The sequence below is a fragment of the Budorcas taxicolor genome, chromosome 1, assembly GCF_023091745.1.
Source record: "Budorcas taxicolor isolate Tak-1 chromosome 1, Takin1.1, whole genome shotgun sequence".
NCBI classification, from domain to species: domain Eukaryota; kingdom Metazoa; phylum Chordata; class Mammalia; order Artiodactyla; family Bovidae; genus Budorcas; species Budorcas taxicolor.
The window spans coordinates 48,437,495-48,450,227 of NC_068910.1; the positions used below are offsets into that span (position 1 = coordinate 48,437,495).

Here is a 12,733-nt window from a genome sequence, read left to right on the forward strand (position 1 = left end):
AATTATTTGCTTCTTATACGTATGCTACTGCTAAGTCACTTCAGTCGTGTCCAATTCTGTGCGACCCCATAGACGGCAGCCCACCAGGCTCCCCTGTCCCTGGGATTCTCCAGGCAAGAACACTGGAGTGGGTTGCCATTTCCTTCTCCAATGCATGAAAGTGAAGTCGCTCAGTCGTGTCTGACTCTTAGCGACCCCATGGACTGCAGCCCACCAGGCTCCTCTGCCCATGGGATTTTCCAGACGAGTACCAGAGTGGGGTGCCATTGCCTTCTCCGTCTTATATGTATAGTAGAATTCAATAATGAAACCATCTGGAGGTAGAGATTTTTCATTACTGATTTAATTTTCTTAATGTCTGTGAAACTAGTCAGATTCTCTGTTTCTCCAATTGGTTTTGGTAAGTTATGTTTTTTCTAAAAATTTTCCCTTCTTATCTGAATTTTCAAGTGTATTGATATAAGGTAGTATATGCTATGCTGTTATCTTTAAAGTTCCGTATCATGTGTATTTGCTGTCTTTTTCTTTCTTTAAAAATGGTGATTTGTGCTTTCTCTTATCTTTTTTTATTAGTCTTGCCACAGATCATCAATTTTATTAGTCTTTTCAAAGAACCAACTTTCATCTTCTTGACCCTCTCTACTTCATTGGTGTTTTCTATTTCAATTAATCCTGCATAATTGCATCCTCTGTTCTACATATTTAATTTTTCCTAACTTCTTAAGACAGAATTTTCAACCTCTTTTCTTTTCCAATCTATTCATCGAAGACTTCAATTTCCTTCTAAGAACTACTTTAATAGGCAGAATTTTCCATATTTTTGGTTTTAAATATTGCCCAATTTCAAATTTGATTTATTCTGTGATTCAAAGGTTAATTAGGAGCATGGTTCTTAATGTTGAATGTATGTGGGATTTCTTTACGCCACGGAGTTTCAGCTTGATTGTATTGTGCTCGGAGAACATACACTGTATGATTTCAATGCTTTGAAATTTATTAATAATCTCCTTTAGGCTCAGTACAGTGAAAGTATTCCTTATGTGCTTGAAAAGAGTGTCTTCTGCAGTTGTAGGGTGCCATATTCTGCACATATATCCACTGGGTAGAGAAAGTTCATTATGTGGTCCAGATATTCTATATCCTTGCTTATTTTTGTCTGCTTGTTGTAGCAATTACTGAGATGGTAGTGTGTAAAAATATCTCCTACTGTGATTACAGCATGGTATGTTTCTCCTTATGGTTCTGCCTTAAGGCTATGTTCTTAAATGCATACATATTTTAAGTTATTATATCTTCCCAGCATAGTAAAATGTTTATCTGAGAGAATGGACCTTCTTTATCCCTAGAAATGCTTTCTGTTTGATATTAATTATGCAACTGGCTCAGACGGTAAAGCGTCTGTCTGCAACACAGGAGACCCGGGTTCAATCCCTGGGTTGGGAAGATCCCCTGGAGAAGGAAATGGCAGCCCACTCCAGTATTCTTGCCTGAAAAATCCCATGGATCGCAGAGCCTGGTAGGCTACCGTCCATGGGGTCGCGAAGAGTCGGACACGACTGAGCAACTTCACTTTCAGAAGCAACTCTGTTTTCTTTTAGTTTAGAATTTGCCTGATATATCTTTATCCATCCTTTTACTTCCAGCCTTTGTATATCTTTAAGGTTTTTATATGCCTGTTGTAAATGGTAGACAGATTTTAGATTCTTATTCAGCTCTGACAATCTACTTTTTGTCTTCTAACCAAAGCATTTAGCCCACTTATTTTATGGTGAATACTGATATATTTGGATATGTGTCTATCATTATATTCTGGGTTTTCTACTTGCTTCTTCTGTTCTCGCATTTTTGTTCTGTCTCTCTTCTTGATTTATTTTGAACTGTTTGTTTTCCCTTGTTCCAGTTTTCTCTTTTATTGGTTTGGAAATACTCTGTTTCTATCCTTTGAGCGGTTACCTTAGAAATGAGAGCAGGTATTGTTAACTTAATCAAAGTCAAAAGTTAGCTAAAATCTTCACTTTCCAGGACAACTTTTATTGCAGTTCCCCCTTCCCAGCTTCCTATTTTATTAAGTATTTTAATTTTATCTTGTTTTTTAAAAGCTGTATGACTTAATCAATTATAAATTATTCAAGACTTGTGCAAGCAATACCCAAAATTCAGTAGCTTAGCCCAATAAAAGTATATCCTTCACTCAAGTTGGAGTCTTATGCAATTCAGTCAGCTCTAGGCGGGACTCCTTCTAGAAGGGACTGTGCCATGTATGAAGAAGGCCTGTACAACCTTCAAAACTTGCCTCCTCCTTGTGGAAATGTGACCAACTTACACAGTCAAAGGCTTTATCAGTCAGGGCTCTTGATTTCTTTTGTAATACAATTTCTTCAAAACTTAGGTGAATTCAGACCTCTCTGTGTATCATACACTCAGAGTGCTTTCTTTTTGGCAAAGTTCTCAATTCTGCTTTGTTTCTTTGCTTTCTTGTCCCCACACCTCTCTCCCTCAAAGGCTGGCTACACCATTAATATGATCTTTGCTAAGATGTGTTTCATTTCATTGAAACCTTTAGCTGATCTCGAACACATAAAGACTTAATCTCATTGCTTACTCTTTGAGGTCTAAAACAGTGTACTTCCCTAAACCTTCAAGACTCTAAACTGCTGGGTTCTTTCTTTTTTTTTTTTAATTAAAGTATAGTTGATTGGCAATGTTATGTCACTTTCTGCCATACAGCAAAGTGACTCAGTTATACATTAAACTTCTGGATTCTATTTCCTTTTATTTATTATCAATGAGCCAAATATTCCCAGAGCACATTTATTTCTTATAAAGTCTTTTTGATTAATTAGTTAATTTAGGCTGTGTTCATCCGAGTTATGGCACGCGGATCTTCCTTGTACCATGTGGAATCTTTCATCATAGTGCACAGACTTATACACAGACTCTCTAGCTGTGGCAGAGTGCACAGGCTTCAGTAGTTGTGGCGTGTGGGCTTGGTTGCTCCGTAGCAGGTGGGACTTTTTAAATTTTTTATTTTTAATTGGAAGATAATTGCTTTCCAATGTTGTGTTGATTTCTGACATACAACATGAATCAATCATAGGTGCATATATGTCCACTACCTCTTGAACCTCCCCCCCCCCCGCCACCCACCCCATACTAACCTTCTAGATTGTCACAGAGCTCTGGGCTGAGCTCCCTGCATCACACAGCGAATTTCCACTGGCCATCTATTTTACATATGGCAATGTGTATGTTTCAACGCTACTCTCTCAATTTGTCCCGCCCCCACCTTTGCCCGCTGCGTCCACAAGTCTCTTCTCTATGTCTGGCATGTGGAATCTTAATTGCCCGACCAGGGATCGAGCTGTGTCCCCCGCATTGCAAGGCAGATTCTTAACCACTGGACCACCAGGGAAGTCTGCCTTGTAATGTCTTACAACTGACACACGATACTAAGTTTCTGTTCAACAGACCCATCCCCTAGGGCTGCCAGCTCACCATCCACCCCAGAATTATCGCAGGCAATCATTTTGCCCATGCAACACGAATCAACACTTTCCGAGCCTGCTGTCAGTTTCCTTGCTATCCATCACGTGATCACTAAGCCCGTGCCACACATCTGGTGTTGTTGAAATGGCTCTCTTTAACATACAAATTTCTACATTAATCAAGAGAAGTACGACGTGTGGAGTGACAGTCTCTAAATCTGTGAGTTGGCATAATAGAGGTTTACGTTTATAGCATATTCCATGCTGATCGGGAAACTCTCCTTGAGTGTCTGCTCCAAGCAGTGACTCAAGGATCCGGGACAATGTGCATCTCCCACCTTCAATGGGTGGCCTTCACGGGGGCCACGCGAGAGGAAGAGAAAGTGCATGGTGTTTCATGGCTCTGCCTGAGAGTGGTGCATATTGCTTCTGTCTCCACCTCCACTCCATCAGCCGGAACTCAATAATATGATCTCAACTATTTGCAAGGAAAGCTGGAAAACAGGATTCTTTTGTGGCTGAGAGGAGTAAAAGTGAATAGTGCCATAGAGCCAGTCTCTATGAGACTTTACTGTTGTGTCCATTCAGCGTTTAAGAGTCATGCTCATACTTAGCACTTCCTTGCTCTTTTTCCACTCTTGCATAAAATACGTTCCTTCTGGGATCACTTTCTGCCTGACGTACATCATTTAGAATTTCTTTCAGTGAGTGCCTCTGGCAGTAACCTCTCTCAGTTTTATGTAAAATTTGCCGTTCAATTTGCCCTTCTCATGAGAGATATTTATTATGGGACCTTTCCTTAATGATGGGAGAATTCCTGTTATACTGTCTACCTTAGGCAGCACTGGGATGTGTTTCCTGGATGTGTTTCCTTGCTATGCCTCATGAGACTATTAAAACTTATGCTCAGGTTCACTCAGTTTTACAAATGCCTTTGGGTAAAATTGACTTCAGAAATCTAGTTGTATCTCTGAATTCACATAATTATTTAATTTTTGGTCAAAGAATTACTTTATTGACAGATGATCAATGCATTTAAGATTTGATTATTTAGCATTTTTAGTAACTTTTTGATGGGAAAGGGAACCCAAGGGGGACCCAATATAGTCTTCCGTATTACTTTATCTTCTGATATTCTTCACAAGTTCAAGGCCATTTCCTCACCAAATGGTGACTTCTTTAGTAGAGGAGAGATGTTAGACTTTGCATTCTGTTCCAAAAGAAAAGCATCCTCATTAACGGAAGTTCCAGATTAAATCTAAAGTGAAAGTGAAAATGAAAAAGTCTCTCAGTCGTGTTTGACTGTTTGCAACCTCATGGACTGGAGTGGGTAGCCTTTTCCTTCTCCAGGGGATCTTCCCAACCCAGGGATCGAACCCAGGTCTCCCACGTTGCAGGCAGATTCTTTACCAGCTGAGCCACCGCTCTAAGGTAAACACAGACGGCCCACCCCCACATCACATAGAAAAATATATATGGAACTCCCTGTGTAAAAGGATTAAACCCACTCCCTCGGGGCTGATTGCTGTGTTGGGTGGTAAAACTGCTGCTGCTCTGTCCAGCACAGCCTCCCAGCACCTTAACCAGACCCTGGCTCTTAGTATTGTATGTTAGTCGCTCAGTCATGTCCGACTCTGCAACTCCATGGACTGTATCCTGCCAGGATCCTCTATCCATGGAATTCTCCAGGCAAGAATACTGGAGTGGGTTGCTGTTTCCTTCTCCAGGGGATATTCCTGACCCAGGGATCGAACCTGGGTCTCCTGCATTGCAGGCGGAAGCATTACCGTCTGAGCTACTAGGGAAGCTACTAGGCTCTCAGTAAGTGCTCCATAAATACCCCATGAAAGCTGAGCTCATCACATATTTCTTTCTAACAAATTAGAGAACCACACAAATATATTTTTTAAATGTTTAAGCATCTTTACGCATGGCGCTTTGCTCTCTTGTGGGACTTAGCACATTTGGGTTTACAGTGAAGACTTTCTGAGTCTTCACCTTTATCTTTGCAACTAATTCATGGTTTCCACGAGGACAAGAGCCTGCATGCCACCTTCCATATACCTCGCAGGCTAGTACAGTGCCTAGTGCGTATGTGGCTGGTGTTCAGCAACGCAGGTAGATTGGTTGGTCAAGTAAATAAACCTCTGGAATCACAGATATTTGCCATTTCAGAGCTGGTGGGGATTAAAGGTGTTGTCCACAGCCTCAGGACAAGAAATGCCCTAAGACAATGGTTAGCCAATACCTATCAAATGCAGTGGATCCTGCGCTACCTGCTGGAGGCTAGCCTCTGTTCTCGTCAAAGGTGAGCTCTTCTCACTCATTTGTGAGCTCCATCATACCCCACTCCACACATTCAGGAGGCTTGTGGCTGCAGAGCAGAGTACATGTCACAAGACCACGACCCCAGGATGAGACCCCTGACTTGGCCACAATCAGTGGAGCACACTAGTACCTAGAGGGTTGGTCATATTTTTGAGTAACAGGTAACATGGGGAGGAGGGTCTCTGAAAGCAGTTTCTGGGATCAGCCCATGCTAATGGAGTGAGTTGCCATGTGTTTTTCCCAGACCTGTGGTTTCTGACCAAGTCTTCAGAGGAAAGGTGATGGGCAGCTTCCAGGACCTGACACCGTCTCTGTTTCTCTGCAGCTGCGGGTCTTCAAGCTGGCCAAGTCCTGGCCCACCTTAAACACGCTCATCAAAATCATCGGCAACTCGGTCGGGGCCCTGGGGAACCTCACCATCATCTTGGCCATCATTGTCTTCGTCTTTGCTCTGGTGGGCAAGCAGCTCCTGGGGGAAAACTACTGCCAGAAGCGGGAAAAAATTTCGGCCCCCAATGAAGACTGGCCACGCTGGCACATGCACGACTTCTTCCACTCCTTCCTCATTGTCTTCCGGATCCTCTGTGGAGAGTGGATTGAGAACATGTGGGCCTGCATGGAAGTTGGCCAGAAGTCTATCTGCCTCATCCTTTTCTTGACAGTGATGGTGCTGGGCAACCTGGTGGTGAGTGTGTGGGCCACGCAGGAGACTTCAGGGCGAGCCTAGGAAGCTTTGACGTTGCACACGTGCTGCCACATTGCACCTCCCTGATGAAAGAGCCTTCAGACTTTTCAGAGAGGTGTGGGGTACATCACAAGAACTGTCCATTGGGAGGCAGCAGGAATAAGCTTATGTGACGGAGCAGGAAAGACCCAGTTTAGAAGCCCAGCTCTGCCTCTAGTAAAGTTGGGTGATCCCGTGCAAGAGACAATCTCCTGAGTTTTAATTCCCTTAAAATCAAAAAAATAGTGCTTACTCATGGGCTTACTGGGATAATTAAATTACAGGAACAATATATGCAAATTGCCTAGTGTAGCGTCTGAGCTATGGCAGAAAGTCAATAAATATTAGCTGTTAGTTGTTGAAGGAAAATTTCCCTTCCCCACTGCAGAGGATATCAGGAGATTTTTTGGGGGGGTGGGGAGGGGGTAGGGAATAAGAACTGACTGATATCTCGGAGCTACATGGGTTCTAGCTAAGAGCATGAGGGCAAGCACAATGGGACGAGAGGAAGGAGCTAGGTCATAGATAACATCCAACATCATGATGATAATAACAAAATCCTCTCCCAGGTTTGAGGGAAGCCCCTCTGGAGGCCTTTATCCCAACTGGCCCCACCACCCCTTCTCTGTCCCAGCCTGGCTCCTCCCCCTCAGCTTGTGTCCACTGTCTCAAGTTCTGGGTGCCCTTGCTCTCCTAGCTCTGGCCTGGGTAGGGGGAAGGTGTGACTTCTAGGAACCTTTTTCTTTTTTTTATTGAAGGATAGTTCATTTACAACACTGTATTAGTTTTAGATGTACAGCTTAGCGATTTGGTTTTTTCCCATTATGGGTGATTACAGGATATGGAGTATGATTCCCTGTGTACTGTAAATTCTTACTGCTTATCTATTTTATGTATAGTAGTTTGTATCTGTTAATCCCTTACTCCTAATTTATCATTCCGCCTCCCACCTTTCCCCTTTGGTAACCATAGTTTATTTTCTATGTCTGTGAGTCTGTTTCTGTTTTGTATATTCATATTTATTATTTTTTAGATTCCACATATAAGTGAGATCATATAGTAAGTTTCTTTGTTTGATTTATTTCACTAAGCATTATATCCTTTATGTCCATCCATGTTGCTAAAAATGGCAAAATATATTCTTTTATGGCTGAGTAATATTCCATTGTGTATATGTATGTGTGTGTGTGTGTGTGTGTACACACTGCATCTTCTTGAGCCGATCATGTGCTGATAGACATTTGGGTCACTTCCATGTCTTACAGGAGCCCCTTTCTTATTGCCCTGGAAGTCAACCAACCTGAATTATTTTCCCCTAAGAATTTTACAGAGAAGGGAAAACTAAACCATAAGAGGGGATGAAAAGAAAAATCCAGGCTCTTCAAAGTCTTTCTCACCAGGGTTCCTGAGCCAGAGCAGCCTTCTACCCGCTCTCTGAGTAGGGGGCTGGACAGAACGCCTTTCCTCCCAGCTGAGCTCCCCATCCTTGCAAAGTCACAGGGGCCCCTGACCCTGAGGCAGGAAGTTTGCCCCTCTGCGCATTTTTATATCCTCATATCATTTCCTCTTCTCAACCGCTCTGAAAGGTAGGGAATCCCCACTCCCTGCTGCTAGGGGAAGGACATGAAGTTGGAAGCAGAAAGGAGATGTACCCGGGATTCCAGAGTGAGCAGCTGAACCAGGGTTTGGCTGATAAGGGTGGTGCTGGGGCACGCCCAGGCCTGCTCCTTTTGTTGTCTCTTAATGTCCCTTTGCTCAGCAGGAGTGACCCTCCTCTGTGGCGGAGAATGCTTCCAGGCCCTGTCCATCTGCCATGGGCATGGGCGTCTTCAGGGCATCCCCGAGGCTCCTCTCAGTTGCTGTCAGAATGTCCATTCCCCTACAAAGAAAAGCATCTTGGGTGGGCAGAAGAGGCCCAGGTGTGGCTGTCCTGCCATCCAGCTGCCAGCCCGGTGGGCCGTGGAAGGGCTCAGCTCATCGACTGAGTGATCTTCCCTGCTATACCTTCTCTCCAGGTGCTTAACCTGTTCATCGCCCTGCTGCTGAACTCCTTCAGTGCTGACAACCTCACACCACCCGAGGACGATGGCGAGGTGAACAACCTGCAGGTGGCCTTAGCGAGGATCCAGGTGTTCGGCCAGCACACCAAGAGGGCTCTTTGCAGTTTCCTCAGTCGGCCCTGCTTGCTCCCCCAGCCCAAGGCAGAGCCCCAGTTGGTGGTGAAACTCCCACTTTCCACCTCCATAGCCAAGAACCACATTGCTGCTGACACAGCCCTGGGGAGCCCCGGACGGCTCCCGGCACTCAGAAGCCCCAGGGATGACCACAGTGACTTCATCACCGATCCTAACATATGGGTCTCTGTGCCCATTGCTGAGGGCGAATCCGACCTGGATGACTTGGAGGAGAATGGTGAGGAGGATGCTCAGAGCACCGGGCAGGAAGTGATCCCCCAAAGGCAGGTGAGAGTTCTCCCATGGGATAACCACAGGAAGCAGGGAGGGGCCTCAGGGCTGGAGTGACCAGGGGCAGTAGGGAAATTTTAATAAGAGGTTTTCCAACCTCAGGGCTGGTGCAGCCTTGAAGAGCCTCAGACAAGCCAGGTATAAGAGCCCTAGATGTTAGGAAGCACAGGCCATGCCAAGTTTTCTGGAGAAGGTTGCATTTAAGCAGGACAATCAGAGAGCAGGGGCAGTGTCTGATTTCCAGGCCACCTGGAGATGCTTGAAAGTGTCTTTCCTACAGCTGTCCCATTCATTCCACCCAACAGGGGCTTTGTGCAGGAGATGCTAATAAGATTCCTCTAAGAACAGGATGTTGTCCAAAAGCAAGGCTCCTCTGATCTTCACCAGCAGCCTAAATGATCACTATGTGACTCATTCATCCAACTTTCCCGACAAGGGATGTCACAGGGAAATGACATTTGCTCCTTTGGCACCAAGGAATTTAAAGTACATCTTTGGGTAACATATTTTTAAATGCTTTGCACAGCTCCTTTCTACCTTAAGGTATAAATCAACCCTTGTTAACCTCTTCTCAACAACTCAGCACATGCACCTCTCCACAACATGGAAAGGCAGGGGTGCCTGTGGGACCTGGGGACAAAGAGTGCTGCTGGCCAGGCCACTAAGTGGCCTCAGACAGCTGTGCTTTGAGTCTACAGCTCTTCCCTAGCCTCCTTCCCTTGCAGCTGTCACTGCTCTTGTGTCCCAGCAACTGCTGTTATCAGCTGCCATATTTTACATGCCTTTGTCTGGGTGACAGCCGAAGGCAGGGCATCAACATCCCCAGAGTAAAGGACATGAACTCTGTCACAGCCATCTCCACTCAGAGTCATTTTCAATTACTTTGGGGGTTCTTGGGGTCTCCAAAGGGCCAAGTTCATGACCACTCTGACCCCAGGACAAGTGATAATGGTCATGGCTAACATCTATGGAGCCAAGCACTACTTGCTAAGTGCTTTGCAAGTATGAACATATTTAGTCATCAAAATAACCAAATAAAGTAGATCTTGCCTTCTCAAGTTTGCAGATGGGAAAAATGGAAGTAAGAGAGGTTAACTAACTTGCCTAATGTCACACAGCTTGTAAGTAATGGTGCCAGGAGTCACACACAGATCCATCTGGCTATATGTATATATATTAATTGTATATGTCAAGTCCTTGGCTCGGGCAGACAATGCTATGCAATATCTCTTCAGAGTTAGAAGTGATCAACTGAGGGTGAGCCCAAGTACCCAAGAGAGGACTTTCTCTCACTATCAGGAGCAGCTGCAGCAAGTTGGGAAGTATGAGGACCACCTGCCACCCAGGAGCCCAGGGTCTGGAATATCCTCTGAAGACCTGACTCCATACCTAGGTGAGAAGTGGAAAGACGAGGCTCCTGCTCAGGGCCCTGCAGAGGTAGGTATGTGAGCTTCCTGGAGAGGTTGAGAAGCCTGCCAGACACTGACCAGTGGGATGGTGGGGCCTGGAGGATGGGGCTGGGCATGAGGTATTCCAGACCACAATCAACCAAACCTCATGTTTCATCTTGAGAATTTTTAAAGTCCTTCCATATAATTTTATCAGGAAGAAAGAGGTTCCATAGACTAGGGGGCCAGGACCCATTCCTCAACCTCTCTGAGCCCCTGGGCCTCCATCTGGAAGCCGAGTGGTTATGGCTACTTGGTAGGACTCTTTTGAAGCTTCCATGAGATGCTGCTTGTCAAATGTTTAGCTCCTGCCAGAAATGGAATAAGTGCCCAGAAAATGACACCCAAGAAAAAAGGAAACGAAAAGACAGAGCACAGAGGAAGCTGAGTATCTTTCAGAGCCAGCAGATCAAAGTCGGAGTTGCTGTGGGTGAAGAAGTCTTCCCCGTGACCACCCCCGCTTTCTTTTGTCCACACCATCTTCTCTGGTCAAAATCAGACTGGTGCTGGGGAGAGGCTGTCTATACTGAACGGTGTACTGATGGTCTCACATAGACGGAACAGGAAGAAGATCTTATAAGCGGTAAAAATAAACTCGGTGGTTTCATTACAAATCTTTAAAGAAAACAAGTTACATTGAAAGAGGTATCTCTAAAGATTTAGCATCTGCAATAGCTCCATATTACATTCAAGAATTTAACTTGACACCTAACCACTGAGTTCCAATGGTGACAGGCACTGGGGAGGCAAAGATAAGGAAGACATAATTCATCCTGAAGCTATCAAGCCCATCAGCTTGAGGAGTGCCGGCCACTGGCTGTGTGCCTCTGGGCAAGGCTGGCCCAGAGGGGTGAGAGAAGAGGGTGGGCTGGGGTGGGATTTGAGGGCCCTGGATGAACACCGGCCTCTTGGTTCCAGCTGGGTGAGGGGTACTCTCTTCATGTGGACAGCATATTTCTGCTGAGCATTGTAAGGTCTCCCCTGGCTAGTCTTCTCAACTCTATGTTTTCAGTGCATTCCTGCTGGGGATTGTTTTTGTTTTTGTTTTGTCCATGACCCCGGCCAGGCAGGGAGGGGCCTGACAATGACAGATGGGACCCACCCACCCCCATTTGGGTCCATTAGCCGAGCGATCAGGTTTACTAATATGAGAGCAGCTTCAGCTCCTAATTGAATCATCTGAAGACATTACAGGGCTGAAGCTGCCAGGAGGGCAGCAGGGCCCCTGCAGCATTGCTCCGTGATTAAATATTCAAGCCCAGTGAGCGCTGAGAGTCTTGATGGGCGTAATTACAGTGTCTCGGGCCGTCGCCAGCCCTCCATCAGGGGCCTGGAGGTTTAAAGCCTTGCACAGCTGAACCTCTGGGGCTCTGCGGAGAGCACCGCTGTTCTGGGGTTCAGCTGGCGAGGCACCAGAACAGAAGGGGCGCCATGGTGGGTCCAGCCCCGAGGGGCTCTCGCTGTATCTTGGGGCATCTTGGAACTCCAGGCCCGTTGGGCCGATGGTGCCCGTATGCAGATTCACGGGGCCCCACGGAGAGCTGGGGTCACTGCTGGGGCTTCTGCCCTGCAGGGAGCGGACGACACAAGCTCCTCGGAAGGCAGCACTGTGGACTGCCTGGACCCCGAGGAGATCCTGAGGAAGATCCCTGAGCTGGCAGACGACCTCGATGAGCCAGATGACTGCTTCACGGAAGGTATAGTGGCAGCCACAGGCCTCCTCCCCTTGACATTCATTAGGGCCAGAATCCAGCTCATCTGGACACTTCTGTGTTCAGGGCTCCGGCCTGGGGTCCACGGGAGACAGGCAAGCAGGATCTTTTGCTCCTTACTCTCAGGCTTGAGGGCCCAGCGTCAAGCACGAATGCCAGACTCCCAGAAGTCCAGCAGTGGAGTCTGTATCTCCCGCCACATTAGACACAGCAAACAGATGCTTTGCCTTCCTCATCACCTTTGAAAACACCTCACTGAGTTATAAACCTGCCCTGTTGAGAGTGAAAGGGAAAGGTAGCCACTGCCATAAACTCTTGATTGGGGACGTAAAGGACCCAGAGGAGGGCAGGATCATCTGTGTCCCTCCATCCCTTGTGTGACTCTTACAGGCAGAACCTGCATCTTTTATTCTTCTTTTTCCTCAGTATTTAGAACAGCAAGGCCTGGCATGTCTTCAGTAGATATTTGTGCAATAAATGAATAAACATATATTTCATACGATGAAAGTAATTGTGGCCTAAATGAACGATTTAATTGAGTTTCTACTTTCACACGACCCTGGGCTGGGCT

The 12,733-nt window shown here is 45.9% G+C and overlaps 1 protein-coding gene across 1 annotated transcript in view; it reads left to right on the forward strand.

Annotated features, from left to right (window-relative positions):
* SCN10A (sodium voltage-gated channel alpha subunit 10) overlaps positions 1 to 12,733 on the forward strand; it is an 87,075-nt gene that overhangs the window by 52,278 nt on the left and 22,064 nt on the right. Inside the window, exons 15-18 of the mRNA XM_052644447.1 lie at positions 6,139 to 6,498; positions 8,553 to 8,999; positions 10,302 to 10,439; positions 12,024 to 12,147. Of these exons, the coding sequence (XP_052500407.1) occupies positions 6,139 to 6,498; positions 8,553 to 8,999; positions 10,302 to 10,439; positions 12,024 to 12,147 (1,069 nt within the window). The remainder of the gene's footprint in view (positions 1 to 6,138; positions 6,499 to 8,552; positions 9,000 to 10,301; positions 10,440 to 12,023; positions 12,148 to 12,733) is intronic.